Source organism: Opisthorchis viverrini (genome assembly GCF_000715545.1).
Source record: "Opisthorchis viverrini unplaced genomic scaffold opera_v5_407, whole genome shotgun sequence".
NCBI lineage: Eukaryota > Metazoa > Platyhelminthes > Trematoda > Opisthorchiida > Opisthorchiidae > Opisthorchis > Opisthorchis viverrini.
Window position 1 is genome coordinate 228220 of NW_008752064.1, and position 16321 is coordinate 244540.

The following is a 16321-nucleotide window of genomic DNA, read 5'->3' on the forward strand; positions in this document are numbered from 1 at the left end:
CAAGATATGGCTGCCAACCGATGTCAGTGGCGTTCTTGTTGTCAGTTTCTATCCAGATTGCCTGAGTGAATGTCTGGAGGTGTAGGCACCTCGGAATGATTGTGTTAAGCTAGCACTAAGTCCCTCCCCCGTCCACCTTTACTCTTTTCTTTACAATAAGGTTTTCAAATAAGTCATGGTTGTACGGCAGTGAAGCATCGGTGTTGAACACTGATGCCATGCTGTCGATGATTATATTGATTACTGTCGCCTTCCAGGATGGGCCCGCATGATCTCCGCTGTGCATGGTTGGAGACGATGTAAGATATGGCTGCTAATCGATGCAAAGGTAGTTGCAGAGGTGTGTCGGCTGGGTGGCTAATAATTAACTGACCTATCGAGTCAGGGGCCGCAAAATCGCCGCTACTCGGTAAGAAAATCACAGATTCTCTCCAGACTGGAGCTTCTGCTAATTGGCTCTTTGTGAACCCAGAATTCCAGATTGTGGGTAATTTGTTCGTAACTGTGATCCGCACCAGAGCAGTTATGCTGTGAAAGCTTGGTACCGCTAACGCCTTCTTTCTTGAACTTTCATGTATTCGTTCTTCAACCTTCGATTACACCAATGTGAATACCCCGTCTTCAGGTTCAAACACCAGGACTGACCACTTTTATTGCCAGCAAGCTCAACTGTCTTGGTCGTTGCCATCTTTCTGGATGGGGACTCTGTGACGGAACGCACCAATGGTTACAGACATTGTCACATGTGGCGCAGTCGCGCATGCATCCAAGCTGTTACCTTCAGTGCATACCTCCCTCCCGATCTCCCCAATAAAAAAGTATACTGAAACCTTTATATGGATGCATCAATTACATCAGCTACCACCTCCAATGCACATCTACATCGTCATCATCATTGTCAACTGTAAATACCACGTACTTGTACAGTGCTTGTAGCTGCCGCAGTTTCTTTCACCGAGGATTTGGGGAGGTGGAGTAGGTGGCTATGCATTGGAGGCGGGAGCTGATAAATTGGTACGTAAATACATCAGACAGTGGACTGTTAAGGAGTCGATTTCCTTCAGTTGTGTGCTGTGTGGCAAGCATCGACTCCGAATCGACCGCCCAAATGTGATTCCAAGGAGCTCAGATGACTTACTTGAGCATTCAAATCGCCTGCAAGGATCACAATGTCAGTGCTTTTCGCTTGACGAATGAGTCCGAATAGCTCTCGATAGAAAGTATCCTTCTCAGTATCAGAATTGCAGTTTGTCGGGATATAAGCCGACACTACAATCAGGCACCGCTTTTTATGCCGAGAGGCATTGACTTTGATTAAACTGGATAACCGGACGGCGCAAAGGCGACTGTTCACTTGGATCCAATCCAGCATAGTGCGTTTAGCTCTGGGGCTGGGTGCAACTCTCACGCCATATATTCCATGAGTCATCGCTTCTGGGTCATCGGACACACGGAGGGAGATATGTGAAAAAGCTGAGTTCATCCTTAGCGTTCTGAGATGCATAACCACGCTTGGGTCTTATTTCGGAAGCACAGCATACATCAGTTTTAAAAGAGTATAAGGTCTCAGCAAGCATTGCCTGTTTGCCAATTCGGCATTGAGTACGGACGTTAAAAGCTCCTATATAGAAAGGATTTTGTGAGTTTGTTAGTAGGCAGTGAGGAGCATAAGACCCTTCGGTCAGATAACTGACAGTCAAATGACTCAGCGACGTTTGCTGTTGTGGTGGGAAGGGATATCGGTGGACACCGAATTGCGCGGGCAAATGATACTTTTCGGTCACCCAGGCCGAGGAATGGGGTTTGGTTGAGGTACCCTACCCTGAGCCTTTGACTCAAAAGTCTGACCCACAAAGCAGTGGGACGATGTAGAGTTTTTCTTTGGTGACCATGCCCGGTGATTCAACAGTTTGACCTGCTAGGCTGTATGGGATTGGCCTAACTGGAGGGCCCATGAAATAAGGCATCATAGTCTCATTCCCGATGCGGCTGCGCACAGCAGGTGCCTGTTGGGCAGCACCGGACTCTTTAGTTTTAAAAGTATTTCGATCGTATTGGATGATACGCCGGCTGTTGGGCGGTAGGACTGTGTGGCTTTTGGGACCGACCTTTTTGTAACTCGCCCTTCCTCGGAGGAAGGTAGCATCGCCGCCTCCATTAATATGGGCATGCTGGTCCCCCCGGAGTAAACACCTTATTACCTTCACATTCCTGTCGTAGAGGACAATACGACTTATCCTCAGATCGCCTCGTATTACGATTACTCGTAGTACGGGGTCTCGTTGCTCTTGGTCTAACTGCTACCCTGTGGCCTTCCTGGCATGGTTGCTTCTTGTGGAACGAAATTCCAATCAATGTAGTCGGGATCGTTGCAGCACTCAAGCCCGGCCATAACGTCAATATGGCAGCTTTAGGTCGGGCCATGTTCATGAACCATCTGAACTAATTAAGGGTCTTGGTGGGTCGATTCAGAACATTACTCGGTGACCGTCGTTCAGTGCCTTTTTTATGCAATTCGCGCTTGGTGGTTATCAGTCTGGTTAGACCCACATATGGCATTTGGAAGACGAGGGAAATGCCGGAAGAATGGCCTGTGTCTACAGTTACTTGGCTGTGGCGTCCAAATTAGCAGTCGGAAACATCTTGTTGATAGCGTACAGAAGTTTTCAAGTTACCAACCATAAGGCCTTTTCTCTTTCAAGTGGAGTGGATGCAAATAAGTTATCCTTTGGAGCTGTAACTTCGACTGAGTCAGCTTCATCGGATCGACAGTGCGTGCGAATGAAGAGCTGCACCAACTAAAACTGTGTTTATATAGAAGATAGGTTGCGTAATCTACTGTAGAGAAGGTGGCGAGCGACTCCAAGCTGTTACCTTCAGTGCATACCTCCCTCCCGATCTCCCCAATAAAAAAGTATACTGAAACCTTTATATGGATGCATCAATTACATCAGCTACCACCTCCAATGCACATCTACATCGTCATCATCATTGTCAACTGTAAATACCACGTACTTGTACAGTGCTTGTAGCTGCCGCAGTTTCTTTCACCGAGGATTTGGGGAGGTGGAGTAGGTGGCTATGCATTGGAGGCGGGAGCTGATAAATTGGTACGTAAATACATCAGACAGTGGACTGTTAAGGAGTCGATTTCCTTCAGTTGTGTGCTGTGTGGCAAGCATCGACTCCGAATCGACCGCCCAAATGTGATTCCAAGGAGCTCAGATGACTTACTTGAGCATTCAAATCGCCTGCAAGGATCACAATGTCAGTGCTTTTCGCTTGACGAATGAGTCCGAATAGCTCTCGATAGAAAGTATCCTTCTCAGTATCAGAATTGCAGTTTGTCGGGATATAAGCCGACACTACAATCAGGCACCGCTTTTTATGCCGAGAGGCATTGACTTTGATTAAACTGGATAACCGGACGGCGCAAAGGCGACTGTTCACTTGGATCCAATCCAGCATAGTGCGTTTAGCTCTGGGGCTGGGTGCAACTCTCACGCCATATATTCCATGAGTCATCGCTTCTGGGTCATCGGACACACGGAGGGAGATATGTGAAAAAGCTGAGTTCATCCTTAGCGTTCTGAGATGCATAACCACGCTTGGGTCTTATTTCGGAAGCACAGCATACATCAGTTTTAAAAGAGTATAAGGTCTCAGCAAGCATTGCCTGTTTGCCAATTCGGCATTGAGTACGGACGTTAAAAGCTCCTATATAGAAAGGATTTTGTGAGTTTGTTAGTAGGCAGTGAGGAGCATAAGACCCTTCGGTCAGATAACTGACAGTCAAATGACTCAGCGACGTTTGCTGTTGTGGTGGGAAGGGATATCGGTGGACACCGAATTGCGCGGGCAAATGATACTTTTTGGTCACCCAGGCCGAGGAATGGGGTTTGGTTGAGGTACCCTACCCTGAGCCTTTGACTCAAAAGTCTGACCCACAAAGCAGTGGGACGATGTAGAGTTTTTCTTTGGTGACCATGCCCGGTGATTCAACAGTTTGACCTGCTAGGCTGTATGGGATTGGCCTAACTGGAGGGCCCATGAAATAAGGCATCATAGTCTCATTCCCGATGCGGCTGCGCACAGCAGGTGCCTGTTGGGCAGCACCGGACTCTTTAGTTTTAAAAGTATTTCGATCGTATTGGATGATACGCCGGCTGTTGGGCGGTAGGACTGTGTGGCTTTTGGGACCGACCTTTTTGTAACTCGCCCTTCCTCGGAGGAAGGTAGCATCGCCGCCTCCATTAATATGGGCATGCTGGTCCCCCCGGAGTAAACACCTTATTACCTTCACATTCCTGTCGTAGAGGACAATACGACTTATCCTCAGATCGCCTCGTATTACGATTACTCGTAGTACGGGGTCTCGTTGCTCTTGGTCTAACTGCTACCCTGTGGCCTTCCTGGCATGGTTGCTTCTTGTGGAACGAAATTCCAATCAATGTAGTCGGGATCGTTGCAGCACTCAAGCCCGGCCATAACGTCAATATGGCAGCTTTAGGTCGGGCCATGTTCATGAACCATCTGAACTAATTAAGGGTCTTGGTGGGTCGATTCAGAACATTACTCGGTGACCGTCGTTCAGTGCCTTTTTTATGCAATTCGCGCTTGGTGGTTATCAGTCTGGTTAGACCCACATATGGCATTTGGAAGACGAGGGAAATGCCGGAAGAATGGCCTGTGTCTACAGTTACTCGGCTGTTGCGTCCAAATTAGCAGTCGGAAACATCTTGTTGATAGCGTACAGAAGTTTTCAAGTTAGCAACCATAAGGCCTTTTCTCTTTCAAGTGGAGTGGATGCAAATAAGTTATCCTTTGGAGCTGTAACTTCGACTGAGTCAGCTTCATCGGATCAACAGTGCGTGCGAATGAAGAGCTGCACCAACTAAAACTGTGTTTATATAGAAGGTAGGTTGCGTAATCTACTGTACAGAAGGTGGCGACCAGAGAGAGATATATATACTGGGGACGAAAGTCGCAGTACATCTGAACTGTCGAAGAGGAGGAATGGCTGTATAGTAGATACTTTGATGATTACCGTGGATGTATGCGTACTGTCGTATTCCAAAACAGCGGTGTTTCCTCAAGAACACGAAATATTCCATCAAATTTAAAACGCTCACTGGTGCAGAGGATTTGGAAAAGATTTTTTGTTAACCTGGAGGAATTTGACAGTGTGCAGAAACAGATTTGGGAAGTTATTGTACCATGACTTCTGAGTCATTAAGGGAATTTAAGAAGTATGAATTTCGAAAGCGTCGTCTGAGCTACTTGGTTCGCCTGTCTGTGTATCACAGTGGAACAGAAATTTGGAAGTGTGTATACTAGTCGACCTTAGTAGACTGTGTGTGTTCTAGTTCCACGTTTTTTAATCATTACGTCACAACGTCACGTCCCACTGCACAATGTTTGGCGTGATCGCTAATCTTCTCTTGTTGTATCAGTTGGAATTGGTTAATACCACCGTTAACGCACTTGCCGATCGTAATCTGCACGCTCCCCTCGTCACCCTACAACATCGCCCGCCTGGTCCTTCCTAATTTAGTTTATCACCCGTCTACAGTACTGACTATTCAACACGGATGTTGATTTTTATTTTATTATTTTCACTTTATCGTATGCTGGTCATACTTTCTGCCCACGCTCCTTCTGACTTCAATTCTGATTCGCGGAATAAAGAATCGAACCGACTACCATGTTATCTTCGCCACATTATAACGTCATATGACGTAATTACTTGAAGACAATGCCCGTTTTGACCGTCCACTGGGGTGTGCTTGGGAGGCCGTTTCATTATGGACAATACCCGACCAGATAGTGGGGGTAAATTCATCAACATATCTGTATGTCCTAATCTATCCATCGTTCGTACCATCTCCAAGTATTTGGGTCCACAACCCTCAAACTGAATCTGTCGCAATCAGCCACCTGTGATAAGGATAAAAAAATAAGATAATCGTTCAGCTGTAACACCCTTTTGGTGCCTAGCTGCCATGCCACCCGGAGGAAGCACGAGGGCTGGGATACTGCCAGGCTGCCAAAGCCTAGACAGGGGAAGTTGAGAGGTAGAGGTCGAGTTCCAACCACGGACTTTCTGGTCAGTAAATTCGCGCTCTACCCACTGAGCCATCTTGCCCCACCTGTGACAAAGATATATTAAAGGTCGTTTTTACTAAACGTGTTTCTCCGATCACGTATCACGCATATAGTGAATCAGCAAGTGAAAGCCAGTACATCTAAACCGATGGAGATTTTCCACCTAGCACTGATCCAGATGGAAATGGCTCAGTGGCTAAAGACGTAACCTGGAAGGTCCATGGACATCTGCATCTCGACTGCTCTTCTCTAGGCGTGAGCAAGATTCATCGATTCTTCCTGACCTTAATCTTTTTCATCAGAGAGCATCATTTAGGTGTGTCATCATACACGAATACTATGTTCTTTCAAGATACCGAGTGAGGACATCGCTCATCCTGTGCAGTCTGTCAAGTGTATCTGTTCTTCCATACCCTTCTTCAGCTTCGTGATTGACGGTGGAAAAATCTCAGACTTCGTGCTTCCTTCGGGTAGCATGACAGCTAGTCACCTGAGGAATGCCACAGTGGCTATTTAATGATTGACGATAAAATGCAGGGGACACAATGGCTCCAGCTTCACGGAGTGATGGTTAGCCGATGGTGTGCACATGAATCATTTAGTCTTCGACCGCATCACTGCAAAATTGGCAAGTATTTATTGGGTTTACGACCATGCGATGATCACTAGCGGTACTTGGAAAGACTTTCCATAAGAAGTAAGTCATACTCTGTGGCAAATTTGTATCTATTATCTGGCGGGCTAACTTTCGTTAGCTTCGCTTCTGGATTTCAGTTTCTCTTAGTCGATATGGCTCAGTGGTTAGAGCGCGAATTTACTGACGTAAGGTCCGTGGGTTGAACCAGACTTCTGCTTCTCGACTCCTCTTGTCTAGGCTTGGACAACTGGTGGTATCCCAGCTCTCGTGCTTCCTTCGTGTAGCATGGCAGCTAGGCACCGAAAGGGTGCTACAGCTGGACGGTTTCATTCCCTCTAACTCCATTTAGTCACGGTCACCTATATTTCATCCTACACTATTGATTCCTTGTTTTCGCCCATAATGATGATAATAACAGTAATACTGATGGTCGTCATGGACCTGCTTGGCATTGATAAATGCTGACGAGTTCCGGACGGTGTAACCCAACGGATTAGTATACTCTTCAGGCCCCATCTACCTTCCCATTTTAGGTGGTTCGTCAACTCTCGTCCTGTTCGATTTAGTACCTTGTCTTATATCTTCATTCTAGCAATGAGGTTGCCTCGGTTTGGCTCTCGGTTTGTCTCTATAGCGCTCTTTTACCCGTTCACGTGGATCCTCCGTTTCTTTTCCTTTCAGACCAGGCATCCTCGACCGAGGCCGAGTCTGTTCCCAAAACTCCCCTGGAGTCAGCAATCGCTCTGAAGAATCGAGGAAATAAGTTTTTCAAAGCAGGACAATATGCTAAAGCCATACAGCTGTACGACGAAGGCCTTGAAGTTTGTCCAGAAGATGCCGTACAAGTTAGCAGCTTTGATTACGTTAATCGTTGTGACTACTTTTAAGTCTTTAGTATCTTTATTATGTGTCGTGTGGCTTCTCATGCACCTTTTCACTGTCGTAGATGGCAACATTAACTTTGACACTGGTCCTTCGATGCCTTTACCTATAAAATAGCTTTTTGCTTTACTCATTCATAACCGACGAGGTTGTCAATGATACTGATTCGCTCTTATTGGCGCTCGTCTACGCCAATGTTCGACCGTAAATCTACGGCAGCGAAACATCAGTGGCAACACTGATGTTGCTGTCCTTGATGATGATGATGACCGTAAATCAGTGGCTTTTATCATTACAACTCGAAGTGCGTAGCCGATATGCTTGTCATGATGCGACTGCTGGTTGTGCATGGAGGCGTATGTTCCTGTGTACCCGCTGGTTGTTAGTGTTCTCGGAAGGTACAGTTTATTTCAGAAAGCTCTGTGGTGCGACACCAGTCGACGGACTGAGGGGCCTCATATTGTTGTCACAAGCATCTCAGCTTACTTTCCTGCGGAAAAATGTGTTGGCTCCAGTTATGTTTTGAAGTACCGCTACCTCTGGAAGGCGATCTGTGGCAGGATGGGTACGGCTGCGTTTCACCTCCCGGTGCCTCTCCAACTTCGTGGTCGATAATATCCTAAGATGCTTTGGAATGACAACGTAACAGACGTGTGGGACTTCTTCGCCTCTTTGTAGAGCTCTTTATTTGGAGTTCTCAGGTGGCATCACTCTGATTGGTAGTTTCACTCGAAGGAGACAGAATATCTTAGACTGGCAAGCATTCGGTGTTGAACGTCTGGTTTGTATGTTTCCCCGCTGTAATGCAAGTTTCTGTTTGAGGACTGTGTAGTAACGGTACTTTCCCCAGCTTAGTTCTCGGTTTTAGCCTCCCAAGCTAGCCTTCACCTCAAAAACAACCACCGAAGATGCACAAGGTGTATTAACGCCAAAAACCGAATCAAGAACACTGGTACAGCACTTCATCCATACATTGTAAGCGGCGACAACCTCCTGGATGAAACATCGGCAACCGCATTCGGCCAATACTGGGTCATGATTGGCTCTTGGGTCCAGACTTTCGACCAATCAGATCTCGGCTTGATACCGAACCGGCAAGCGTCCTGAACTATTGGCCAATCTTGTGCGGGACAGGCTTCTCGGCCGGAGCAGCACCTGACTGCAGGCGGTAAAGCGGGATCCGTGTGGATTTCCGCTTGCGTACAGAATATAATCTATCTCTTGGGTACTAGGAAACCGCAATTAATCACCAAAGAAAGCAGAGTGCTGGTTTGGGACGCCTATGGAGATATCGCTGTGTTTCTTCTGTGCAGTGTTACAATTGGTGTCGTCTGGGTATAAGACTTAGCCTTTGTAATAATGGTGTCCGTCTATTGGGTCTCTTGAAATAGTCGCTTGCTTCGCACACATCTGCTACCGCGGAGCTAGCCACCGTAAGGGTGTTGCAGCTAAACAATTATCTATTATTACTGAGAAGTACTTCCTACTTCTCTGTTACCTGCTGGCCAGTACTGATCTTTAACAGCACTGTAGACACACCGCAGTCTGAGTGTCAATAGAAATTCCACTCTATATATAACAAGTGTGTCCTTCACTGAAGGTCATGTTTATTCTTTGCATTCTTTGCGATGCCCAATCAATCATAGTGGTTTTCGATCTTGTAGCTGCGGTCCATTGCCGGACTTGGTCCCTGAGACATTCAGGCGTGTGGAACTAAGTAGTTTCCAGTCACTTTCCCTCCCTTCCCTCACAGGAACGTGCGGCACTTTTCCAAAATCGTGCGGCGGCGAAGGAGAATCAACGGCAGTACGAATCTGCAATTGTGGATTGTACATCAGCCCTAGAACTTTCTCCCCGGTATTTGAAAGCCCTCAATCGTCGAGCGCATTTGTACGAAAAATTGGAGCAGTGGACGGACTGCTTACCGGATGTTGTAGCATGCTGTATTTTTGAAGAGTTCAAAAATGCGGTAAGTTCCCAAGTCTTCACTGATTCGATTCGTCCCCTAAAGCAGTCATTCCATAATTAAAAACTTGGAGGCTGTCTCATCCTTATAAGAAATCACCAGTGATGCATATCTCACGAATCTCCAAGCAGAGACTCAAACCGGAAACTTTCCCGTTGGTAGCTGGTCACCCTACTCTTTAGCCTTGTCCCCCCAGAAGAGTGGTCACTTTTCAATTACAAAGGACAAGGTGTGACCAACTCCTCGATTGTAATGTTCCTGTCACGCCTTCTGGCAGCAACTCTTCCTGGATAAACGATCACTCTAAGAATGACCATCCTTACAGGTCAGTTCTTCGATTCATAAAGGCTTGGTAAACAATCTGTGTGTCAGCTCTTATTAATGATCCACGGACGACAAATTAACAGCACTGAATTCGGCAGCTTCCTCAATTTTCAGATGAAAGTCCATCAAAGGCCCCAATGGTTATAATTGATTAAAAACACGCATTAAGACCTTTACACCTTATCGGTTGTTGATCAGGTGGCTGTTGATCTGTTCGCCGAGCTTGACACCTGACTTGCAAATGTTTCGTCACCATACGTGGAGACAACATCAAGGGGCAGCCGGGTGGACACCCCCTGTTTGCCTGTGTGCATTTTTATAGCGTGTAAGGGCTATCTGTTATCTCCTGACGTGATTGGCTAGTTGGTTGACAGCGTTTATTGTGACTTTATTGATCCGTTCGTGAAGTCACGAAAAACGCTGTCAACCAACTAGCCAATCACGTCAGGAGATAACAGATAGCCCTTACACGCTATAAAAATGCACACAGGCAAACAGGGGGTGTCCACCCGGCTGCCCCTTGATGTTGTCTCCACGTATGGTGACGAAACATTTGCAAGTCAGGTGCCGAGCTCGGCGAACAGATCAACAGCCACCTGAGTCACCTAATCAGCAACCAATAAATTCACCTGAGCTGCCAATATTTCGACACATTACCAACCTTTACACCTTGTTGTTTGTTCTAAAGTCTGGTGTAAGACTTCCATCATTTACTGAATCCAAAGCGAACTCTTCCTTTCAAACGCTTGTCATATCTGTTCTCCGTCATAGGATAACATTATCTGCATGGATCAGACCTTGAAGAAGATTGGACAACAAAAAGCGTTGACTGAATGGAACACTATTCCGCATACTTTGCCTGCAGCCGCCTTCATAAGAAACTATTTGAGGTGAGTACGAATACGGTATAGCTGAGGGATCACCACTCGAGCTACTGACGACCTGGTCTATGAATGGTATGCACACATTTAGTTTCCATCTAGCTTGTAGCGACTTATCGATGTCTTAGCCTCCATGTTTCTTTCGGACTTTATGGTAGCTGGGTGGCTTTGTTTTACCTTGCCTTATATTACATCGATAGCAACCTCAAAGTAGCTCGTAATGAACGACATTCGACACCGTAAGATAGCTGCAGACCAGTATTCCGGCATTTTTAAGTTCACTACCCTCGCATCGCACGAGGAGGTCTCACTAGTAGAACTTCCCTTGTATGGATGATTCCTATTATACAAAGTTACTGTCCGCCTTGGATAACCAAGCCCCAGAACACAAATGGATTGTGTACTCAATGTACAGACGCATGTAGACCATGGAATAGTCTCTGTGATTACCCACACTTTGAAGGGTGACGTCAAAAGTTGGTGCCTGTCACACTGGGGTTTCCTGGATTGATTGGAGACTGAACTGAATAATAGGGAAGAACTGGGGGAACAGGCAGACCGACCACTACTTCGCTTTTGTCGTAAAAGCTTCGTCAATGTGAGTGATCAGGCTTCGCGTTTGGTCTAGTTTCAATACATAACAAGAATCAATCAGCAAGAGCTCTTAATCGGTGTCAGAATTCGCCCAAAATATTTTGCTGGTCAGTGTGGGTGGTGGGAAACATGGGTGAATTTGAGTCGGATTCGAGGTGTGGTTCTTCCTGAAATTCCAATCCAACATACCTCGTGACTGTATTTTACGACGTTTCATTGGTTTATTCCAGTGTTAAATCGGTTGATCTCGAGTTGGGTTAGCGGTTACTGATTAGGGCTACTGACCGGATTGTGGGAACCTACTTTCATAGTGCTCCTGTCTGGACTTGGGCAATCATGCAACATCTAAGCCCGCGTGCTTCCTCCTGATTATAGGGGCACTGCTGAAGGATTTTGTTTTTGTCGTTTGGAACATTTGAGTTAACAGGAATAAAATGCCTACCGGTCGGGTTGGACATTCTATGTTATCCCTAAACTTTTAATACTAACTCCCCTCGTCATGTGTTAGCTCAGCTGGCCAAAAACCGTTCTCCATACACTCACCGGCTCTGTTCTATTCATATTAAAAAGTCTGACGATTTCCGCCGCCTCGGCCTTCGATCACTGTGGTGTTTACTAACTGAAAACTGTTAATTGCCTGTATGAACTTTAGTACTTTATGTTTCCCGTTTATCTGCAGTGCATTTGCTTGGGATCCGTTCCTCAAATCAGTCCCTTCAAAGAAACCAGTATCCGCAGTCAATGGCGCGGCAGATGAGTCTAGCGGAAACGAGAGTTCAAACGCGCATGAAGTCGATAGTACCGACTTGGATTCCACCCTACCCAGTCCGCCTGTGTCAACAGGACCATTCCGGGAGGCGTATGACATGCTAGAGAAGGCGCTGGATTCGCTGGCCAAAGGAGACTATGAGGCTTCTATGACCTCTGCGGCTAGTTGTGTTTCCTTGTTCGAATTAGTAAGTTTTAACGTGATTTATGTGGCCAGTTTGCTTCAGCTTGTTTTGTTGAGCTCAACATGGCTCAGTGGTTATGGCGCGGACTTGATAACCCTAAGGCTGCTGGTTCGAACCCAGCCTATGCATCTCAACTACTTCTGTCCAGACGTGGACAACCTGGCAGTATCTCAGCCCTACTGCATCGCATCGCATCGCATTCCATCGCATCTCATCGCATCGCCTCGCATTGCATCGTAACTTCACTCTTACGGCGGAGGTCACTGGGTCATTTGAAACAGTCAAGTATGTGTTAAATCAGGCAACCAATTTGGCACATATAAATCCTGATCCGTCTACACCTCTTGTTCTGGTTACTGATGCCTCACAAACCGCAGTTGGTGCAGCTCTACAACATGAGGTCCACGGTGAAATACAGCCTTTATCATTCTTCTCGCATCGCTTACAACCTGCACAGACTCGATATAGCACTTTTGGCCGTGAACTTCTCGCAATCTACTTAGCTGTTCGGCACTTCCGACATACAGTCATTTATTCATTATTCAGCTTGTTCCGCCCGATTTATTGTTTGCTTACCACTCACACTTGTTGAACATTAAAAAAATGATTAATTTCATTCATGTCTTCCCACATCCCTGTATCTATCAATGAGCAGTGTTCACTGGTTCGGTGATGCTCGTTTTGTGTGTTGCTGTCTGTATGATTTGGCGAAATGTGATATACATCTCATTCGAGCATTTCTGCTGTCCCGATGTGACTTTCCTGTTACATCCTTGCTGTGGCACACTTTAAGACCTTCGATTTATGCAGTCATTAAAGTTAACAGGTTTAGATTTTCTGTAACTGGTTGCGATTCGGCTTCCGGGCATATTATTTGCCAGCCGCATTTACCTGCTTGTTGTCGAATTTAGTTGTGCTGATCTCGTCCCTACTGTAATCTGTGCCATAACTTTCCGCACATTGCTGTCAGTTTTGTGTACTTCGTTTTTCTGCTTCAATAGTGTTGCCAGCTAGGTAGTTGTCGATTTTATTTCGAACTGTACATATTCTAATCGAATGTTAGACAAGGTAAATTAGCTTCAGAACTGTTTCGGATATGTGCTTCCCGGAACCATATACACACGATGGCTCTGTGGATTGTCCGCGAGGTGTGATGTATTTCCGAAAGAGGTAGGAAGCATGAAACATCGTGGGTTCCGATAACCTTTCTCTTTTTGCGTTAACTATCCAACCTTCCTGTAAATGCCTTCTAGCACACTCCACCGCCCTCTGAGCCGACCAGTTACCGACTTGTGGTTTAAACTTTTGCACGCATTTCGCTGTCCTTAGTTTGCCGTCTTGGCAGGGGGTCCCTCACCATCAGTTATCTCTTTTTTGCGATTCTCGTGTTTGTAATAAAAAAATAAAATAATCTCACGGACTGGGAACCCTCCTTAATTACGCTTTCCTAGTCCAGCCCACCTCTCGAAATAGTGCACTGTAGGTAATAATTGGGCGCTAGGCGAAGAACAGTAGTTAGATCAGCCTGGCAGGCCCTGTTCCACTCCGGTCGGATGATAGGTATTGGTGCAGTTGCGATAATCTGGTCCAGGAGATTGCTTATTAGCTTTTCGTAATGTGATTATGTGAGCGCAGTGAAAACTGCAATGAATGGCGTCTTGTGTTCTCCCAACACCTCACATGACAAAGCATCGCTTACTGTGACTACCTGTGAAATTAGAATTGACACGATGTACCAAGAATTATTCAAACTGGTTTTGATCTGTTTTTCGAATCTAAGTACAAAGGCTTTGGTCTGGTTGCTAGATGTACGGAAAACTTTCAAGCGTAGGGCTCCAATTCTTACTAACGGATTGCTAGTAACGATCTATACGAATGAGTAAGCGGATCTTGGCGGCCTTCAAAAGCAAGCTGAAACGGGTTCACAACCATTGATGCAAGAGCGCGTCTATGAATCTGTGTTCCTTACAGCTTCTAAATCCCTCCATTGTTGAAAACTATTGCCTTATTTAATTAGCGAAACAAAAACGGATGAATAATTCCGTCCTTTACGTGAATAATTTTTGTCGCGATACTGCAGGAATCGAATATGTATTGTCAGAGTTTGTCCTCATTTCACTGATAACACCGACCCGTCCCCAGTTATTGAGGAGTTAAACTGTCGCACATCTCGGCGACTGCTCCCTCACGAGATGGCTTCTCATTTCGGATGTTTCTTGGGCTAAACGGCGTAGAAAACGTTGACAAGCACTCCAAATGTAATAAACTTTGGGTCTTTGTGATAATCCTCCTTAGATAGGCTAGAATTTGTTGATCCCCTTTTCCCCTGATCAGAACTACCTCACCATACATCAGGCCATCTTCAACTAAAGCTCAGTTCACAAATCTTCCGTGAGTGCGCAGTGGATGCCTAAGAGAAAGAAATCAAGGATGTGTACCAGCTAGCTGCAGGATTTTTGCAAAACTGTCAACACTGAGTACAGGACAGTACCACGACTGCCGTAATTCTATTTGGGGTGCAGTTGATGCTCGCTCACGTGGAGCGAGCGTTTATCCATAGTCTCCCTAGGCTGAGACAAATGGTATGAATCATAACCCACAAGCATTCTGTTTTGCTAATTTTTGATAACTGTATGGAGTCATACTCCTCGAACTGGTTTCTCCGACAATTTCGCAGGCTTTAGCAAATCCTACTCCACCAGAATCATCCAAGCCGACAGCCGATGGCGATGAACCCAATGACAGTGCCACTAACCCGACGTCAGCTGTCCCGATCAATGGCCTAAACGCAGGGGAGACCGTGGAACCAAACCCAGCGGAATCTCCGTCCACGAAACCGACTGCTGATCAGATAGCAAAAGCAAAAGCGGCGTATAACAAGGCGAAACTGCTGCATGCGACCTACCTGGCTTTGTCGGGCCGTGCAGCGGAGGCCAAACAGCAGTTCCAGAGCGTTTTTGCTGAGGGATCTGGTGCGGACACGGTGGTGCGAGTGAATGCACTGATCAAGTCAGCCTGTTTGTCTATGTCAGTAGATCAGGTGGGTTTTTCCGATCTGTTTTCCTTTGCTACGGTAGCCATTCTAACCATTTATGCGAGGGAATCTTTGCTGAAAAGTGGTTATATTATATTAACTGCCTATGAGTGTGATGGCCCTTTTCTTATAAATGACCGAGTCGTATTCCTCATTTAGGGTGTCCTGAACCTCAAATTCGTGCAATTTGTTAAGAGAGTAACCCAATCTCTAAGTGACCTGTCATGCTTCCACGTTTTCGATTTCCACTTAACGATCAACTCCAAGGGGCTGTTTGAATCTGAGGATAAACATCCCCCCCTCACCAAATCCCTTCGACAGGCAGGTATATTAAATCGAGTAAAGATGGCGCACGCCATTGGCAAAACCCAAGGGGGAGCATCGATATCACATAGTCGGATTGTGTGCGAATGTGGAAGTCACTCCAATACTCTCAGAAGCTCTTCAGGTCCACAATAGAAGTTCCTCACTAGCCGCGACATTTGGTACGATTCTCCCATGGTATTATTGGTATCGCTCCCTGTAGGGATAGCGATTGACTCTGTCCGGCTGTGACTGGTATTTGATTACAAATTCATCGCATACATACCTCGGTAGTTGTATTAGCTCTGACGGAAGTGTGTCTGATGAAGTCAGTGCAAGAATCTCAAAGGCTCGAATCACGTTTGCTAATTTGCGTCACTTGTGGCGTCAAAAAGGCATCTCACTGGATCTTAAGGGTCGTGTGTACCAGGCTACAGTAAGGGCTGTGTTGTTGTATGGGTGCGAGACATGACCTCTTCGGGTAGATGATGTGAGGCGTCTTCAGGTTTTCGACCACCGATGCCTCAGAAGCGTGGCTAGTTGTGGATGGAGTCAACGTGTTAGTAACTAGGTGATTAAAAAACGGGTATTTGGTTGTGCTGCAGGCACCTCAATCCGGGAAAACATCCAGCATCATCGACT

The 16321-nt window shown here is 46.1% G+C and overlaps 2 protein-coding genes across 2 annotated transcripts in view; one reads left to right on the forward strand and one right to left on the reverse strand.

Moving 5' to 3' along the window:
- Nucleotides 1–16321, forward strand: part of T265_15249 (hypothetical protein) — a gene marked incomplete at both ends in the record, with an annotated part of 40123 nt that overhangs the window by 8614 nt on the left and 15188 nt on the right. The window contains 5 exons of the mRNA XM_009177253.1: nt 7424–7587; nt 9378–9593; nt 10686–10804; nt 12042–12345; nt 15020–15382. Coding sequence (XP_009175517.1) covers nt 7424–7587; nt 9378–9593; nt 10686–10804; nt 12042–12345; nt 15020–15382 — 1166 coding nt within the window. The remainder of the gene's footprint in view (nt 1–7423; nt 7588–9377; nt 9594–10685; nt 10805–12041; nt 12346–15019; nt 15383–16321) is intronic.
- Nucleotides 7392–16321, reverse strand: part of T265_10784 (hypothetical protein) — a gene marked incomplete at both ends in the record, with an annotated part of 11321 nt that continues 2391 nt past the window's right edge. Inside the window, 3 exons of the mRNA XM_009177254.1 lie at nt 7392–7485; nt 8597–8838; nt 16107–16246. Of these exons, the coding sequence (XP_009175518.1) occupies nt 7392–7485; nt 8597–8838; nt 16107–16246 (476 nt within the window). The remainder of the gene's footprint in view (nt 7486–8596; nt 8839–16106; nt 16247–16321) is intronic.